The 16,932-nt window shown below is 49.6% G+C and overlaps 2 protein-coding genes across 19 annotated transcripts; one reads left to right on the forward strand and one right to left on the reverse strand.

Annotated features, from left to right (window-relative positions):
* Positions 1-1,097: 1,097 nt before the first annotated feature.
* Positions 1,098-16,194, reverse strand: SLC22A7 (solute carrier family 22 member 7). 6 transcript variants are annotated; one of them, XM_036916799.2, is made up of 11 exons: positions 15,732-16,193; positions 14,996-15,099; positions 14,699-14,853; positions 14,420-14,588; positions 13,469-13,592; positions 13,039-13,148; positions 12,359-12,573; positions 12,095-12,203; positions 11,265-11,471; positions 10,822-10,879; positions 10,024-10,418 (listed from the first exon to the last, which is right to left on the reverse strand). In XM_036916799.2, exons 1-10 carry the CDS (start codon positions 16,119-16,121, stop codon positions 10,825-10,827), a joined length of 1,638 nt encoding a protein of 545 aa, XP_036772694.2. In that variant the 5' UTR covers positions 16,122-16,193; the 3' UTR covers positions 10,024-10,418; positions 10,822-10,824. The 6 variants fall into 6 exon arrangements, with proteins under 6 accessions (XP_057349825.1, XP_036772694.2, XP_036772693.2 ...); XM_036916798.2 differs by having other exon boundaries at positions 10,024-10,879; XM_036916800.2 differs by having other exon boundaries at positions 10,024-10,879; positions 16,095-16,164.
* Positions 1,559-10,064, forward strand: CRIP3 (cysteine rich protein 3). 13 transcript variants are annotated; one of them, XM_036916803.2, is made up of 9 exons: positions 1,578-7,403; positions 7,588-7,638; positions 8,079-8,140; positions 8,237-8,356; positions 8,528-8,578; positions 9,119-9,190; positions 9,319-9,413; positions 9,509-9,566; positions 9,725-10,064. In XM_036916803.2, exons 1-9 carry the CDS (start codon positions 7,279-7,281, stop codon positions 9,784-9,786), a joined length of 696 nt encoding a protein of 231 aa, XP_036772698.1. In that variant the 5' UTR covers positions 1,578-7,278; the 3' UTR covers positions 9,787-10,064. The 13 variants fall into 13 exon arrangements, 12 of the variants coding, with proteins under 12 accessions (XP_036772703.1, XP_057349835.1, XP_057349832.1 ...); XR_008994316.1 differs by lacking the exon at positions 9,725-10,064 and having other exon boundaries at positions 1,559-7,403; positions 9,294-9,413; positions 9,509-9,560; XM_036916808.2 differs by lacking the exon at positions 9,509-9,566 and having other exon boundaries at positions 1,559-7,403.
* Positions 16,195-16,932: the final 738 nt, after the last annotated feature.

Here is a 16,932-nt window from a genome sequence, read left to right on the forward strand (position 1 = left end):
ATAGACTTTTATCTTGAAAATGAGAGTATATCTTTTATATCTTTCCTTATTACACCAGAAAGTCTCAAGGAGAATGACTAATGTGATTTCTATACCTGAACAATTAGTATGGCCAGGTGGGTGAAGTACTTAGATCAGGCTCTTGTCATAAGCTCACCATGGAAGGCAGATTCTATTCTAGTGAACAGTCTAGACTAAGTTGAATTAATGTGGAATGGGTGCAGATGAGGTTCTCCAAAGGAAGTGCTTCTAAGTAGAAAATGAAATGTCCCCTATAAAGCTGCAAAGATCCAGGGCCGCATTTTGTAGCCTTTCTCTTTGTGGCTTTTTATCAAGAGATTGGTGCTGAAGTTCTTGTCCTCACTAAGATACTTGTAATTGCTGCTCTTTTGTGGTGGTTGTTGGGTGGGGGAATAATAAAAGATGAGAAATAAAGACCTTATAACTCTGCCTGTTCCAAAAGCTCAGGAAAAGAAGAGAAAAAGACCACTCATTTTGGAGCTGGGAAGAGGCTGGAACTTGACTCCTGATTCTGTGACCTTGAGCTGCATAGGGAACTGAAAGACTCTTCTATGAAGAGGGGTAAGCATTTGCAATTGTCTGAAATCATAAGATGGTTTTAGTCTTATTAACATAGCCTCATGACCTGGAAGGACTATTTTTATATATTGGAAAAAATTCTCCCCCAGACCTAAAATGATGAGGAAGTTGCTGGTAGTTTACAGGAAGAAGCACTGGCACCATTAGATTTATAAGCAAGCTGACCAGCAAGTTTCACTCTCTCTTTTTCTTCTTAGTTTCCAGCATATGGAAACATTTTTATGCTGCCAGTTATTTGGAGGTAGTTACTTCTTGTTTATTAATCTTATGAAGGTTTCACATGAACAACATTGTGATCACTACATTCATCCATATTATGGAGTTCCCCCCCACATCCCACCGCAGCCACTGTCTATCACCATAACCAGATGCCACAGAGTCACTACTTGTCTTCTCTGTGCTACACTATTTTCCCCATGACCCCCACACACACCATGTGTGTCAATCATAATGCTCCTCAATCCCCTTCTCCCTCCCTCCCCACCGGCCCTCCCCCACCTCTCCCCTTTGGTCATCCTTAGTCCTTCTTGGAGTCTGTGAGTCTGCTGCTGTTTTGTTTTTTCAGTTTTGCTTTGTTGTTATACTCCACAAAGGAGTGAAATCATTTGGTACTTGTCTTTTGGAGGTAGTTATTTTATATACTTTCAGATGAAATAGATTTCTTACTTTAGTTGAGGGATCATTTCCAAGTAATACTTGAGAAACTAAATCCATCTTTTTTTTTTTTTGCATGGGAAGTCATCACCTAAAGCTGTTCTTGATTTCTTCACAAGCAGAGGTAGAAAGAAGTCATGACAATGGGTCAGGGTCCATTCCTGCAGTCTTGATTCTAAATTAGTCCAGCTGATGCCACTGAATCACAAAATGTAGCGTATTCAATAGCCCCAAGCAGCTAACCACAAGTAGCTATGTAGAGTGCCCTCAAGAGGTTCATGCGAGGGCAGGTTGATGCTGGAAAACAAGGGGAAAAAATAAAATCAGACTTGATAGAGCCATTAATAATGTACAGCAGTGCTCTACAGATGGAAGGATTAGTGTGTTCTTAAGAAAGCATTCCAATATGTTTTTATTTTGTATGTATGTTTCTATTTTTATTTTTGTTCTTCTTTAGTAATATTAAATGCAGAAGGTAAAGCTTTCTAGTTGGAGGTATATGCAGAAGATGGAGTGAGAAAGCACTGAGGTTATGGGTAATGAAGTTTAAGAAATACTGATAAAGAGGTAGGACTGATTTTTCATTAGCATACCAGAACTGAGTGAAATCTTTCAAAAGAATCATCTAGGAGCAAAGTTTTTGATAATGTCTTAAAAATCACAAGCATACACTTGAACAAATCTACAAAGACATAAAATGAGTGGAATTTATAGTTGTAATCAAAACTCACTGCAACATTAACCTGGCACATAATAACAGCCATATTTGTAAGGTGCTTTACAGTTTATGTAACACATTCTCACATTCTCACATTTGCCATATATTTAATGATAGACATAATTGTGCTATATGCTAATTAAGCTTAATTAGTAAGTTCTTGTGAATGACTGTAATTAGTGGGACTGGTTTGCTGCCAAAGCAAGTTTTGAGCTCTCTTTTTACTTTATTAGTTACCTAGTATTTATAATCAGGAACAGTTTATATCATATTCTACTTTGCATCATACATGCTGATCTTCATGTATATTAAGAAACAAACTCCTGAGTCCTTACATCTAGGTAGCTGAGCTTCTCTTGCTCTAGGGCTTTTGTCATAAAATTCTCAACCCTTACCAGTCCCCTCCTAATCCCACATCTCACCCACTAGTCCTCATCTGCTCACACTTGAGGGAGAGTTGTGCTTAACATTTAACATTCATTCACCAATAAATATTTATTGAGCACAATGCCAGAGATTGAGCAAGGCTCTGGAAATATACACAGTGATTGGCAAAACAGTCCTGGTCCCTCATGGAGTTCTCAGACTAAGAGGATAGAGAAAACCTAGACTCGGGTGGGGTAGGTGGTCAGGAAGTTGGCAGATCTATTATACTCTCCCATTAAGCTACAAACATGGCCTTTATCATAGGTCTCCATCTGCCTTTTTTCCCTCATTTGATTCAGCACTCAGGCAGGGAAAATCCTGCTGTCATAGCTTGTACTCCCTCTATCCCCCAGCACAGGAGGCTACAGGAAAGAGTGCCTGGCACCAGTAGCTGGATATTGAGTAGTTGAAGGGGAGCTAAGGCTAGACAGAAATTAGCAAGGTGAAGATATTGCGGAAGCAAGTTCCCAGAAAAGAGAGAGCATTTGCAAAGGCCCTAAGGCAAGAAAGAGCTTAGCAGGCTTAAGAAGTTCATTTCATGTGGTTGGAGGGGTTGATGCAACAGGAGAAATGGCTAGAAGACTGGAAAGGTAGAGGGTCCTATAACCAAGTTAAAAAACTTTGTCTTGAGGGCACTGAGAAGCTGTGGAAAAATTTTAATGACATTTCCCTGCCTCTTGCATCTCAACCCATTATTTACCTGGATAGGCCCTTCTACTTTCTGGGACAGAGGTGCTATGCAGACAACTGTAGAATCCTTTCAGACTGAAACACATGGGCAGTTTAGCAGAAATCATGCTTAGGAGCAGAGAGTAGAAAGAATATGAGCTTGAGAGTCAGAATGCTTGGGTCTGTATGAGGTTAAACAAATTTCCAAACTTTTTTGAGCAATTGTTTTCTGCACAATTGGTAATGTACATTTAAATCCCTCATCAGAAATAACAAGTACAGTGCTGGTAGCTGGCACTCCCTAGGTGGTAGCTATCACTATGTTCACAATGCTCTTTTGCTAACAGAATTTCAAACTCCTCTTTGAGAATGAAATCACAGAATCGTATATTATCATATTGTGAGGAAACCTTAAAGGTTTGTTTACATATGATGCTTGCATTCCTACTGCAGCACTGACAGTCAGTTGGTTTGTTGTCCAACATTACTATAATAACCAGAGACAGAAAGTTCACTAGTGTCTCAAGCAGCCACTCCATGTTTGGGCTCTATTAGAAGGTTCTTTTCTTGGACTGAATCCAAATCTGCTTCCATGTAACCTCTATCCAGGGTCTCCGTAGTGCCCCTAATGCCTCTTCCATGTGACAGCCCTCCAGGTGGTTGAGGTCATTATCTCCACCACCACTCACCTAGAGTTGATAAGCTTGTTTCTTCAACCTAACAACAATCTTTTATCAATTCATCAAGAAAACACAACAACTATACAACATATACATACCCAAAAATAGAGCTTAAAAACTGAAGTAAAAGGTGTTAATGGAAGATTTTAGTAATAATAGTAGCTATCATTTACTGAGCACCTACACTATATACTTGGTGCTATAGACACAAAAGTAAGTCTCAATCAATCCTATAAATTGAAGAAAGACAAGTAAATGGGTATAATACAATATTATAGATACTGTGACAGAATTCTGTTCAGGAAAAAGCAGGGGGTATGGAGGTAGGCTACCAAGGGAGCAGTCATCTTTATGAAAGGGGCCTACCTCTTATAAGAGATGACACAACCTGCACCCTGACAGTTGAGTAGGTAATACATATACTCAACTGGACTTATCCATTTGTGTATTTGTTAAAATATCACTTTAGAGGCTTTAGTCACACAAAGTATTCAGAGCAGCCACTCTCGGTAACTGCAAATACATTTCTACAAGAAATGTTAATTTTCTGTTAGCATTCCTTACAAAACCTCTTTTAGAGTGGGAATAATAGAAACCAGGCAAGGAAGAAGAATGGAACACTGTGGTTTTCTGTGCCTGCATGTTGATAGCAAATATTTGGAAAGGAGGAACTTCAACTATTCTTTGCTGAACACTGAAGTAGAAGAGCCAAGGCATACGCTGACTGTCATGACCATACAATATGGGAAGGTCACAGAAGATGGGGAGTAGTAAAGCATTTGCCCCACTGATTCATTGTAAGTTGTGTGAAAGCAACATGGTACTCATACTCCAGTACTTGCTTCTTTGTGTGAGGCCCTTTGCCCGTCCAGGAGACTGAGGCATGCACAGAAGGTGATCCAACACAGAGCTGGGGAGCCTTGGAAAAGGATTATTTGATATGCCCTAGAAATTCTGAGGATAGCTCCTTGGGCAGATGAAGCTAGCCTTCCTAAGGGAAAGCAACGTATCTAAGAATAAATATAACAATGAAGACCTTCTAACCTCCTGAAGTGGGGCCTTTTCCATGAGAGCCATAGAGAGCAAATGACAGTGAACCTCAAGTTGCCTTCTTCAAGAAGAAACAAATGGAAAAGGCAGAAACACAAGAGTAAAATAACAGAGGAGGTTAAAACTAATATTTTTCAAGTTTGTTAAAGAAGCCTGTGAAAAAATGGTTATAAAACTGAGGATCTTGGAATAGTCCCTGACAAAAAACAAATAATGATCAAGTATAGAAAAGTTTGTTTCACAGTGTGCAAGCCGTCTATCTTTAAAAGTCAACAAGGAGGATAAAACAAGTGTCACTATAAGCAAAAAGTACTGATAGAGACAAGTGAGGAAATAGGAGTGTTGAATGGAAGTTCCCATCCCCATTGCCCAGTTGAGGGAACTGAAGTCCTGAGAGGGTCTGGCGCTCCCAATATGCAAATAGGACTCCTTTCACCTGGCAGGACACAGCACTGCAGCCCAGAGATGAGTTTAGCACACATACTCCCATCAGCCTTTTCCAAGCTGATTTGACAAAACAGAGGGATTTACTCAAACTCCTCATTTCACCGTGATACTTCATTCAGGGATTATTTCCTCTGCTGGGGCACTGGTACAAGGTAATCAGCTCTGTTTCCTGCTCCTCATTTGCTGAGCTACCTTTTTTTTTAAAAAAAGAGCCCTCCAGGCATTATTAAGACATTATTCACATAACAAAGTTCACCCTTTTAAGGTGTACAGTTCATTGGTATTTAGTATATTCATGGTGTTCTGCAACCATCACCACTATCTTAATTCCATATCATTTTCATCCCACAAAGAGATTTCATACCCATTAGCAGATATGCCCAATCCCCCTCCCTCAAACCTCTAGCCACCACTAATCTACTTTCTGCCTTTATGGATTTCCCTATTATAGACATTTCATATAAATGGAATCATCCAACACATGGTGTTACGTGTCTGGCTTCTTTCACTTGGCATAATGTTTTTATGGTTCATCCATTTTGTAGCATACATCAGTACTTCATTCCTTTTCATGGCCGAGTAATATTCTATCATGTATATGCTGCATTTTGTTTATCCATTAATCAGTTGATGGACTTTGGGTTTCACCTTTTGGTTATTGTGAATAACAGTACTGAGAACATTCATGTATAAGGTTTTTGTGAACATACTCTTTCATTTCTCTTGGGTATATATCCAGAGGTACAACTGTTTGATCCTGTGATAACTCTGTTTAACCTTTTGAGGAATTGCCAGACTGTTTTTTCAAAGGGCAACACTATTTTATATTCCCATCAAGTATTTATGAGGCAATCCAATTTTTCCAAATCCTTACTACTCATCTTTTTTATTATATCTTTTTATTAAATATCCTAGTAAGTATAAAGTGGTACTTTATGTGGTCCTGATTTTTATCTCTCTTAATGAATGGTGATGTCGAGCATCTTTTCATGTGCTTGTTGGCCATTTGTATATATTCTTTGGAAAAAATGTCTACTCACATTATTTGCCCATTTTTTAATTGGGTTTTTTTTTATTGTTGAATTTAAGGTCCTTTGTATATTCTGGTTGTTAGACCCTTAGCAGATATATGTTCTTGAATGTTTTCTCCCATTACGTAGGCTTAAATTTCTTGAAATGTCCCTTGAAGCACTGCTGAGCTACTTTTAACAAATATTAAAAAATCTTAAACAAAATTAGGAATGTGTAGTGTCTGAATTATACTTTTAAATTTAATAAGTATTTATTAAATTATGTAAATTTAATTATAATTTAACCTGCAAACAATTGTATGCAGACCATGTTTTAAGGCTTCCAAACTAAGAGTCTTGAGTTCATTATGGGACCCCTCATAATGATAACTATTGCTTTTATTGGCACTTATATGGCAGGCACTGTTTGGACAGTCTGCACGTATTAATTTATCTAATTCTCACAACAATCCTCTAAGGTAGAGACTTACTATACATATAAGAAAACGGAGGCAGAGGGAGATTAAGTAATTTGCCTGAAGCCAAAGAGTTAGGAAGTAATACAAATGGACTCCAGATTCCGTTGCCTTAACGCCTGTGAGACTGCCAGGAAAGAATTAAACCATATTTTTTTACATCCATGACCTCTCGTCGAAATTATTAATAGTGTTTTAACGGCGTCTACACTCTGGACAGTTTTCTCCTCCTAGCCAGCCAGAAAGTAGGGCCGGCCACCCGGGCGTCTTTATTGCTCTTTCCTCTCCCAGTCAGGTTTCAAAACCCACTCCCCTCTCCCCTCTCCCCCGGTTGTGGAGGCTTTAGTGCTTGGGTGCAATTGCGAAGTCAACTGCATCCCCCAGGTGGAGAAGTTCTAAATTTCTGGCGGCCAATGGGTGCCAAGGAGCCGCGGATTCAGCCCAATGAAGCTCAAAGGTGAACCTTGGGCGGAGCCAGCGGAGGGGGCGGGAACGGAGCCCCACCGCGGTGCCTACAGTGTGAGGCACCGGCAGCCCCGAGCGGAGCCATGAGCTGGACCTGCCCGCGTTGCCAGCAACCCGTGTTTTTCGGTGAGGCCCAGACTGAGGAAGGGGAGAAGATAGGGAGAGTGCGACCTGCTGGGTTCCCCGAGGACACGAGGAGCGGGCCACGGTGTGGTTCCAGACCCTCTTTCCACCTGTGGGGCACAGGTCCCTCGGGCGGGATGGAGTCGGCCTCCGGGAGACACTCCCCATAGTCTCCGGGAAGCAGGGCAAGCGGGGCGAACCGGGAAAGAAGGGTGCCCGCTGCTTGGCCTGGCTCTAGGCAGCCTCTTATTCCACCTTGTTCCTCACAGCGGAAAAAGTGAGCTCCCTGGGCAAGAACTGGCACCGCTTCTGCCTGAAATGTGAGCACTGCCACAGCGTCCTATCCCCAGGAGGGCATGCAGAGGTGAGGCTTGGCGAGGACACACAGCCCTGTGTCTGTCACCGTCCACGTGCACCAGCCCTCAGTTTAGGCCCTGGAGGCCCACCAAAAGCGACCTCAGCAGCCAACTCAGAAGACCACCAGCCAGGATTTGGGGAGCATGAGTTGTGCCAGTGGACCCCAGGCCTTTTGGGTGGGGGAGAGAGGAGAAGCAGCATTGCTTCCTGACTTGCCCCTGCCCTTTCTCACTGACCACAGTGGCAACACTGGCACGCCAGCCACTCCCTACCCCTCCCAGTCCCACCAGCCCAGGCCAGTGAACAGACATACCTGGCAGCCTCTCTTGGGGGAAGGCCTGTGGGGCACAGGTGAGGTCCCCCCTTGGCCTTGAGCAACCCCCTTCCCTCTGCTTGTGCCTAGCACAATGGGAGGCCGTATTGCCACAGGCCATGCTATGGGGCTCTCTTCGGACCCAGGGGTAAGTACCAGCCTGGAAGGGGCCAAGGGGGCAGCAGAACCCTGCCTGTGGCTGGGAGCTGGAGCTCAAGCCTGACCTCCCTCCCCTCTTCTCTCTGCAGGGGTGAATATTGGTGGGGTGGGCTCCTACCTCTACAATTCCCCCACTCCCTGCGCTCCTCTCAGCCCCAGCAGCTTCAGCCCCCCCAGGCCCAGTATTGGCTTCCCCCAGGGCAAGAAAAGTAAGTGAGGCTGGCCTGTGGCTACTCCTCCTCCTGACCCTCCCTAGGCTGGAATGGGTGGGACCAGCTGGCTGTCTCCTACTCAGTCCTCTGTTTCACGTTCCGACAAATTTGGTCATGGCAAAGTTTTCTCTTAGCCATGGCCCCTTTTTGGATGTTCCCTCATGTCAGCTGCTGAGTTAAGAGGTAGACTGGGCAGATGGCATCATCTCCGTTTTACAGGTGAGGACACTGAGGTCTGGAGAGGGCAAGTGACCTTGTGTAGTCACGCTGTTAGAGGCAAAGCTGGCCTGGGCCTGAGACCACTCCCAGGCAAGAGCCATGGAGGGATGGACCTAAGAGTAAGGGGTCACTGAGACAGAGCCAGCCCTCCCACTCCTCTGCCTCTCCCCTCCCTGTTCCTTAGTCCTTTCCCCTGCTCCCCAACACCTGACACCCCTGCCCTGGCCCGCTCCTCTATCAGCTTAGGTTTCCTGAGGATTGAGTTGCTGATAGAGTCGGGCTTGTGGGCACCTGAGCTCCTGGGAGGAAGCTCCAAGAAGGAAGCAGGTGGTCCCTCCTACACACAGAGATGGGGAAGGAGGTCGGGGGAGAGGAGACTCAGCTCTGCTCAAGGGAGGCAGACAAATGGTCACCTGGGTGGGAGGCTCTGGGATAAGCATGGCTTTTAGAAGAAGACAGTGTTCTGCCGGCTGGTGCTGGTGGGCCCTGCTTAGGCCTGGCCCCCACCTCAGCCCTAGCCAGGGCCTCTTCCCCTTAAAGGCCCTCCCCACATGAAGACGTTCACCGGGGAGACCTCACTGTGCCCTGGCTGTGAGGAACCTGTCTATTTTGGTAAGTGACAACAGGAAGTTTGGGGAGGGGTGTACAGGATGGGCATCAAAGTGCAGGGAGGCCGTACAAAGTAGGCAGGTGGGTCTCCCTGCCCCGCCCCTAGGATGACCACCTCTCTCCACCACCAGCTGAGAAGGTAATGTCTCTGGGCAGAAACTGGCACCGACCCTGCCTGAGGTGCCAGCGCTGCCGGAAGACCCTGACTGCTGGGAGTCATGCAGAGGTGAACAGGGAAGGGATGGTAGTTTTGTTGGGAGGAGGGAGACTGAAGATGGGAAGACAGCCAAGCTCAGATGGTTTTCTCTCTTTGTGTCCCAGCATGATGGCGTTCCCTATTGCCACATCCCCTGCTATGGCTACCTGTTTGGCCCCAAAGGTGGGCAGCCCCACTCCAGACATGTGGGTCTGGGGGAATCTGTTGACAACTTCCCAGGTGGTCAAACATGCCTCAGGCCCCTCCCAATTCCCTCCAGCCCTCAGCCCAGCACCCCCAGCCACCCCCAAGGCCCATGGTGATAAGGCTCTCTCCCTCAGGTGTGAACATTGGTGATGTGGGCTGCTACATCTATGACCCTGTGGAGATAAAATCCAAATGAGATGCTCACAGGAGAGATCGCCTGAACTTGGGCCTCCCACCATTGCCTCCATTGTAGGTTCAGTGGGACCTACAGAATTCTCCAGTCCCATGGGGTGGGAGACGGTGGGATTCTGGCAACCTGGGTCTAGACTTTTTCTGCCAATTCCTCCCTTTCCCATTCCTGTCTGATTCCGTTTTGAAGGTTGGCCTCCTAGGCTTCCCAATCCCTTTCCCCAGCAAATTCTGAAGCTTCAAGTTACTCATAAAACTTGTTTTATTCTGGCTTCTCCAATAAAATATTGGCTCCCATGCCAACTCTTCTTTGGACATGGGGCTTAGATAGTGGGGTGGGGGATGAGGGGGAGGGATTACCCTGCAAAATGCCTGGGAGGTAGCAGAGCCAGCCATGGGAACAAAGACCTCTGTTCTCCTGGTTCCTTGGCCCTGGCATTGGGCAGCCCCCAGCACCCCACATTGGACAGCATGCCTACCAGCCCTGTTGGTACCAGAAGTCATCACAGGACAGTTCCTTCTTTAGCATCATCTCCAGAGGAAGCACCTAATTCAGCATCTCATTTGAGCATGACAACAGAGAGATCCTGTGGTGGAGTCTGTTCAGAGGCTTCATTATCCATTTGAGAGATGAACAGACTGAAGCCCAGAGAGGGAAAGCCACATGCTTAAGGTCACACAGCAAATCAGTGGCAAAGCCATAATCAGAATCCAGGGCCAAAGTCAGTGGCTTTTCTTCCCAGCCAGGGCTCATTTCACAGCCCCACACTGCTGCCCCAACCCAAAGGGCACTTTAATTTATAGGATTCCCCCCAGCTATGCTAGGGATGCCAGAATTCTTCAGCAGCCTACTGCATTCTGGGAAGTCACCCTATTGCTGGAGGTCAAATAGCTAAGGCTGGATGAGCACAGAGAGGGGGCATTGGTGGCAACTCCATCCCGGGACAGGGGGTGTTATGTCCCCAGCCCTGGTCACAGGGCCTGCGCTTCTGCTCTCCTACCCCCTGCTGAAGAACTTGTGTGGAGGGCCTGCCCTGGATACCATTCAGTCCTGGATCTGTTTCATGGGCATCTCTTCCTCCTGAAGGCTGGATGGAGCACTGGGGAGGAAACAGTCATGAGCAGTGGTGGGATTCAGCCCCTGAGCCTACCAGTCCAGCCTGCCCCATCAGGGCTGACCCAGGGCTCCCCCCAGCTCCTGGCGTACAGACACGTGTACCCACACATGCTGGTACACATCCCTGAGGTGTGGGCATGCCTGAGTGAGCACACATCCATCTCTTCCTGGATAATCTTGATACTTGTATACACACATACACTCACATACATATTGACTCATGTACACTTTTATACATGCAATTTACACACCTGTGCACACTCCCATACGTGCTCCAGATACACATAACGGACATTTCTTCCTTTGACTCCTACCTAAGGTGTCAGGTACCTGAGCACCTATATCCACAGACAGTTCTGGGCACGTACCCCTTCCTCTCCACGTCCTGGATGGTCTCTGGCAGCTGTGCCTGCCTTGTCTCTGGCAGCAAAAGGGTAGTGCAGGCAGCCAGCAGGGCAGTCCCTCCATAAATGAGCTTGGGCAGTGACAACCATGCTCCATCCAGCAAGGCTGCCAATGGAGCCAAAGAGCCCCCCAGCCGGCCCACCAGTGCAGTCAGCCCCATCCCTGTCTGTCTGTTCGGAGAGGAAAGATGGGGGACGGGATTGGTGCTCACAGCTACTTGGGGTCATGCCTCCTAGGGCTCCCCAGACAGCTAGGAAAGCTGGGGCTTCTTTCAGGTGGCCTTCCCACCCACCCACCTCCAGGCTGGGCTCCTGGGGCCTCCGTTCTGACAGTACCAATAAGGTGCCACTGAAGGAAAAGCCACTATAAGGGGATGGGGAAAGGGGAATGTGGAAGGAAGTGTCAGCAGCTCAAACAGACCGTGCCTTGTTGTTAGAGGAGACAAATGGCTTTCTAAACCTACCCAGCTGCCTATAGGTGTCCTTCCCACCTGTCAACAGACAGCTTAAAGGGCTCCAGGACGTATGGCCAGAGGCAACCCCCTGGGATGGCCCTGTGGTGAATGGGATGGGAGCTTCTCTTCTAAAGGAGGCCCAGAGTTGTCTGACCTCACTCAGGGTCACTTAGTAAAGAAAATGCCCTGCCTTCTCCCGGATTTAGGCAAACAGAGGGCCCTGGTTAGCTCTGTAATCCGGAAGTGGGGTAAGGAGTGGGTGAAAGGGACTGGGGGCAGCCTGTGTATGTGAAGGTGTTGGCAAGAGACCTGACTAACGAGGACCCGGGCTCCCCTCACCTGAGCACGGTAGGATACAACTCCGACGTGAACAGGTAGGCAGTGCTGAAGGCAGCTTCAGAGAAGCCTTTCCCCACCACCGCCAGGGCGGTGCTCCAGGACAGCATCTCTGGAGGAAAAGGGGTTCCGGCAGTGGGCGCGCCTGGTGCGAGAGCCAAGGGCTTCCAGGACGGGAGGTGGAGCTTCGGGTGAAGGCGGGTCTTAACTGGTTTTGACTGGAGGTTCCAGGAAAGGGCGCGCGTTCGGCCAGGGGGCGGGACTCACCGGAGGACACTACTAGTCTGAGGCCCAGGGAGAGGGCGGTGCCCAGCAGCGCCCCAGCCAGCGTGAGGCGGCGGCCGGCGTGGCGCACTGACAGGTAGACCAGCAGCTTGGAGGGCAGCTCCACCGCCCCGAACAGCAGCTGCGTCTGGTACACGTTCAGCCCCAGCCCCGAGACGTCCAGGCTCAGGCCGTAATAGGAGAAGTTCACTCCAAACCTGAGGGGGGTCGCGATGCCATTCAGGGGCCCTCTTTCCCGCCCCGCGTGTCCCTTCTCCTCAGGATGCCTCGGCCTTTGAGTGAAACCACCTCCCCCGCCGTCAGAGCCCGCTGCCCTGTCCCATAATCCCCCCGAGGGTGCAGCACGTGTCAGTGGCCCAAGCGCCTTTACCTGATCTTCACAGCAATCCTGTGAAGTAGGAACCAACAGCGCCCCGTCTTGCAGAAGGGCACTGAGGCTCACAGTGTTAAGTGACCTCCTCACGGTGTCACAGTAAGAAATGACAGAGTCTGAATTTGAACCCACCTGCCTCTGAAGCTTGTTCCCTCTTCTGACCTTCCAGAGCCCTACGCCCCGCCAGAGGCTGATCCTAGGGCTCTTCCCCGTTTCAGTTTGCTCATCCTGGAGTCCGCGCCCTCCTCTGCCCGCTCATCCCCCAAAGCCCAGACCAGCCCTTCCTCACCACACCACCATGCAGCACAGTGAAATGTGCCGAAGCCGCGGAGTCCGGAACAGGTCTAGGTAGGAAGGTCTTCGGACCACCCGCTCCCTAGTGGCCACTTTGTTCAGGGTCTGGTGGGGGAGGAGGAGAGTTTGTGACATTGGAATTGGCTTTGCAGCCTTAGCAAGGCACACAGCTCTCTCTGGGTCTCTGTTCCTCTCTTCTGCAGTAGCGGGGTGGGGATGCACATGAGAGCTTGAGTAGGGTAGTTCCTAAGTCAAGGGTGTGGCCCACCAGAGCCAGGTAGGGCATCCTGAAGAGTTTGGGACTCCCCACTGGAGAGACAGGGATGACTTTCCTGCACACACAATGGGCCCCGGGAAAGGGGCACTTCACATAGGCCACACACACACGTGACTTGCATGCACTCACACAGCATGTTCACCCTCACCTCCCAGCTCAGGCTGTCCTCACCCGCTGGTCGCCCATTGAGTCTGGCACAGCGGAGCAGGTACTTGTGGGCCTCCTCCACACGGCCTTGAGTCAGAAGCCAACGGGCAGACTCAGGCACCCACCTGGAGCAGGAGCCCTACAGTCAGTCAGCACCCTAAGCCATACCCCCTACCCATCTTTCCCCAGCACACCACAGGCTGGCAGCCACTAGGCTCTGGCTCACACAGTCCTCTCCACCTGGAATGTCTTCTCCTTCCCAAACCCTCCTGACCTGGTGAACTTTTATTCCTCCTTTAAGACCAAATTTAAAAGCTACCTCTGCCCACACTCCCTTTCCTAGGCCCAGGTCCCCCACAGTCTGGCCTCAGCCCCAAGACCTCAGCCACCAGCACCAGCCACCCACTTCTCCCACAAGAGACAGGAGAGCACAGGGTAAAGGAGAGACATACAGACATACCGAGAGGGGTCATCCAAGCCAGTTCACTTTGGGAAGGCAACGAAATGCCTACCCTGCCTGGCCTCCCTCCCTCCTGCTTGGATCTCCTACCCCTGTGCTTGCCCTGCTCCTGTCCCCACCCCTCCAGGGTGCCAGCCTCAGAATGTGCTTATGTGCTGGGTTCTGTCTCTGATGTTGCACATGTGTCCATCTCCATCTGTCCCTCTGAATCTGCCTTTCAGTCCTGGTCTCTGTCACTTGCTCTGTCTCACAGGTTCTGTCTCTGTCTCTCCATCTCTGTCTCTATACATTCTGTTTCTCTGCGTCTCATGAACGGTGCCATCTTCTTCATACTGGTCTCGTGTCTCCTCTCTCTCTGTCTCTTTCCTTCTCTTGGTCACTAGTTCTCTTTAACATCACTTCTCAGTCTCTCTGTCTTTAAATCTCAGCCTCTGATTAATCCTGTCTTCAGCTTCTTATGTCTCCCACTCCCCAGCAGCCTGCAGGGCTCACCAGAGGCTGAGGATGCCTGGGGCACAGGGCAAGGTGACAGTCAGCAGAAGCCATCGCCAGTCCCGTATCAGGTACCCGACCAATGCCAACAGCATCACACCCCCTGTCCAGAAGGTGCCACTCAGGATACCTGCCACAGTACGGTGTCCCACATCCAGCCACTCCATCTCTGGTCCAGGGCAAGAGCCAAAGACAGAAAGGCCAGAAGGGTTCAATTTCACCCTTTACCACTGCCTCCCTCCAGCCCTCTAGGCCTTGCTCATCCTTTGCCTGCCTCACCCAGTGGCATCACGATGATGGTGAAGCCAGCCAGGGCTGCGCCAGTAAGGGTCCGGGTGATGGCGAACATAATGTAGCTGACTGAGGCTGCAGACACCAGGCCCAGCACTAGGGCACTCACATACGCCACCAGCAGCAGACGGCGCCGCCCAAACCTGTACGGGGTCATGCAGGGTCAACTCTCTGTAGAAGGGAAGTCCCAAGACAGAGGTAGACTAGGAGACTAGGCCCAAACCCCCACTAATGGGAGAGGGTGCTCCACCCCACACCCTTATTGACCCTCCCACCTCACTCCACCTGTCAGACAGGTATCCGAAGGCCACGGCCCCCACCAGCACACCAGCAAAGAAGAAGGTAGAAATGGCTCTGTTCAGGCCTTTCTGCTCACACACGAGGTCCCACTGCAGGGACAGGCAGGGAGGGGCCTCCCATGGGCACAGGTCCCACTCCAGCTGGCACCAATCCCCCCTCTCCAGACTCTAGGGCCTTCTAAAGTCATCTGTGCCATCCTGGTACCTCTATGTCAGATAATAAACCCCCAACTATTTGCCCCAGCTTGGGGGGGTGGGAGACTTTACCCTTTCCAAATTCTGCAGCCTCAGCTTCCCATGGAGGACATTGACCAAGACATCAAGATTCCTACTCCTCCCTAGAGACTCTGCTCCCATCTGCCCTCACCTCCAGCTGAATTACATAAATCCCACACCTGGGGCCCAAAAAGAGGAAGGGAGAGAAGGAGGCCTCTGTTGTTTCTCCACCTTTTACTACAGAAACACCCTTCTCAACTCCTGGAGCCATCTCAGACTTTCCCTACCTTAATCACCTTTCTAATAATAATAGCAGGTCCCATGTACAGACTCCTTACTGCAAGCCAGTAACCAAGCTCAGTGCTTTAAATTCATAAATCCAGTCTACAGGTGGGTAAACTGAGGCTAACAGGGAAAGTAATGTGTCTAATACCCACCTAGTAATCACCTGAGATAATGGCAGACCCATCCCACTCACACTTCCCCCAACCTCCCAGCTTGGGTACCTCAGTTGCAATGGTGGAAGAGAACTCCTTGTGGTCGTACTCCCAACCCTGAGAGCAGGGCACTGTGGAGGGCTCCTCAAGCTCCCCAGAACTCTGCCCCTCTTCCCCCAGCGTGGTGTTGGGGAGGGCCTGGGGGTGGGTAAAGCGGAGGCAGGAGCTAAGTGTGCCATCAGGCTCCCGGGGCAGATGGGCCACCAACCATGAATCCTGACGGCTGAGGTTGGCAGGTATGCCAGGCAGGGCACAGTGGTGATCAGGCACGGCAGCCAGGAAGATGGGCAGGAGGAAGTTCATGGGCAGCAGCACCCGGGGCAGGGCCAGCAGGGCCACATTCCGTAGTTGGAAGGGCCCAAAGCCACCCACCTGGTCTAGTAGCTCCTCAAATCTCATGCTGCCCACCCACCAACTGTCCTTAGCACAGGTTCCCTCTGCAGTGCCCAGCGCACACCCCCCACTTAGACCCTTGGACTCTGGAGGCGGGAACAGATGAACTAATGGGTGGAGAACCTGCAGCCAGAATCCAGCCCTAAGGGGCTGGCCAGGGACTGGGCCGTCCCCTGCCACCCTGTCTCCAGAGATCTCTACCTGTGTGGCTCAGGACGTGGGAGGAGGGGCTGTCATCCATTCAGAGGTCACTGATTCCATGGCTCTAAGATTTACATAGGGACCAAGTGGGGTATCCTAAGGCTGCCATGATGGGGTAATTAGTTGTGAAAGAGGTGAGACCCTAGCCCCTTAATCAGCAGAGCTCAAAGGGTCCATAAGAGGAGGGGTCCCCTGGGGCATGGTGCCCCCTCTCCCTGGATACTCTTGGTCCTATGAAGTCTTCTGTTAACCTTGCCTATCTGCAGCCACAACCTGATGCATAGCCCAGGATTCAAGACTGAGGCCCAGGCTCTAACCTGGTGAAGGGTTCTTTCTGCTAAGCCACAGGCCTCCCTATAGCCCTGGGCCCCCACCTGAAGTTTATGCCCTGGCCTGGAGACATACCTGGAACCACACTGGGAAGCTTGGCCAATCAGGAGATCCCAGAACTGTCACCCTCCCACTTCTTCACCCAGGGACTCTTCCCACACACTACCCCTTCTGCCTGCTCCCTGCCCCTATTTGCAGGAGCTTTCCAATTATCCCTGGGGGGTGGGCTCAGGGAAGGCCAGAGTTTGCCAGGGTCCTGCCATAGGTACCTGCAATGCATATGATT

The sequence above is a fragment of the Manis pentadactyla genome, chromosome 16 (assembly GCF_030020395.1).
Source record: "Manis pentadactyla isolate mManPen7 chromosome 16, mManPen7.hap1, whole genome shotgun sequence".
Taxonomy (NCBI): domain Eukaryota; kingdom Metazoa; phylum Chordata; class Mammalia; order Pholidota; family Manidae; genus Manis; species Manis pentadactyla.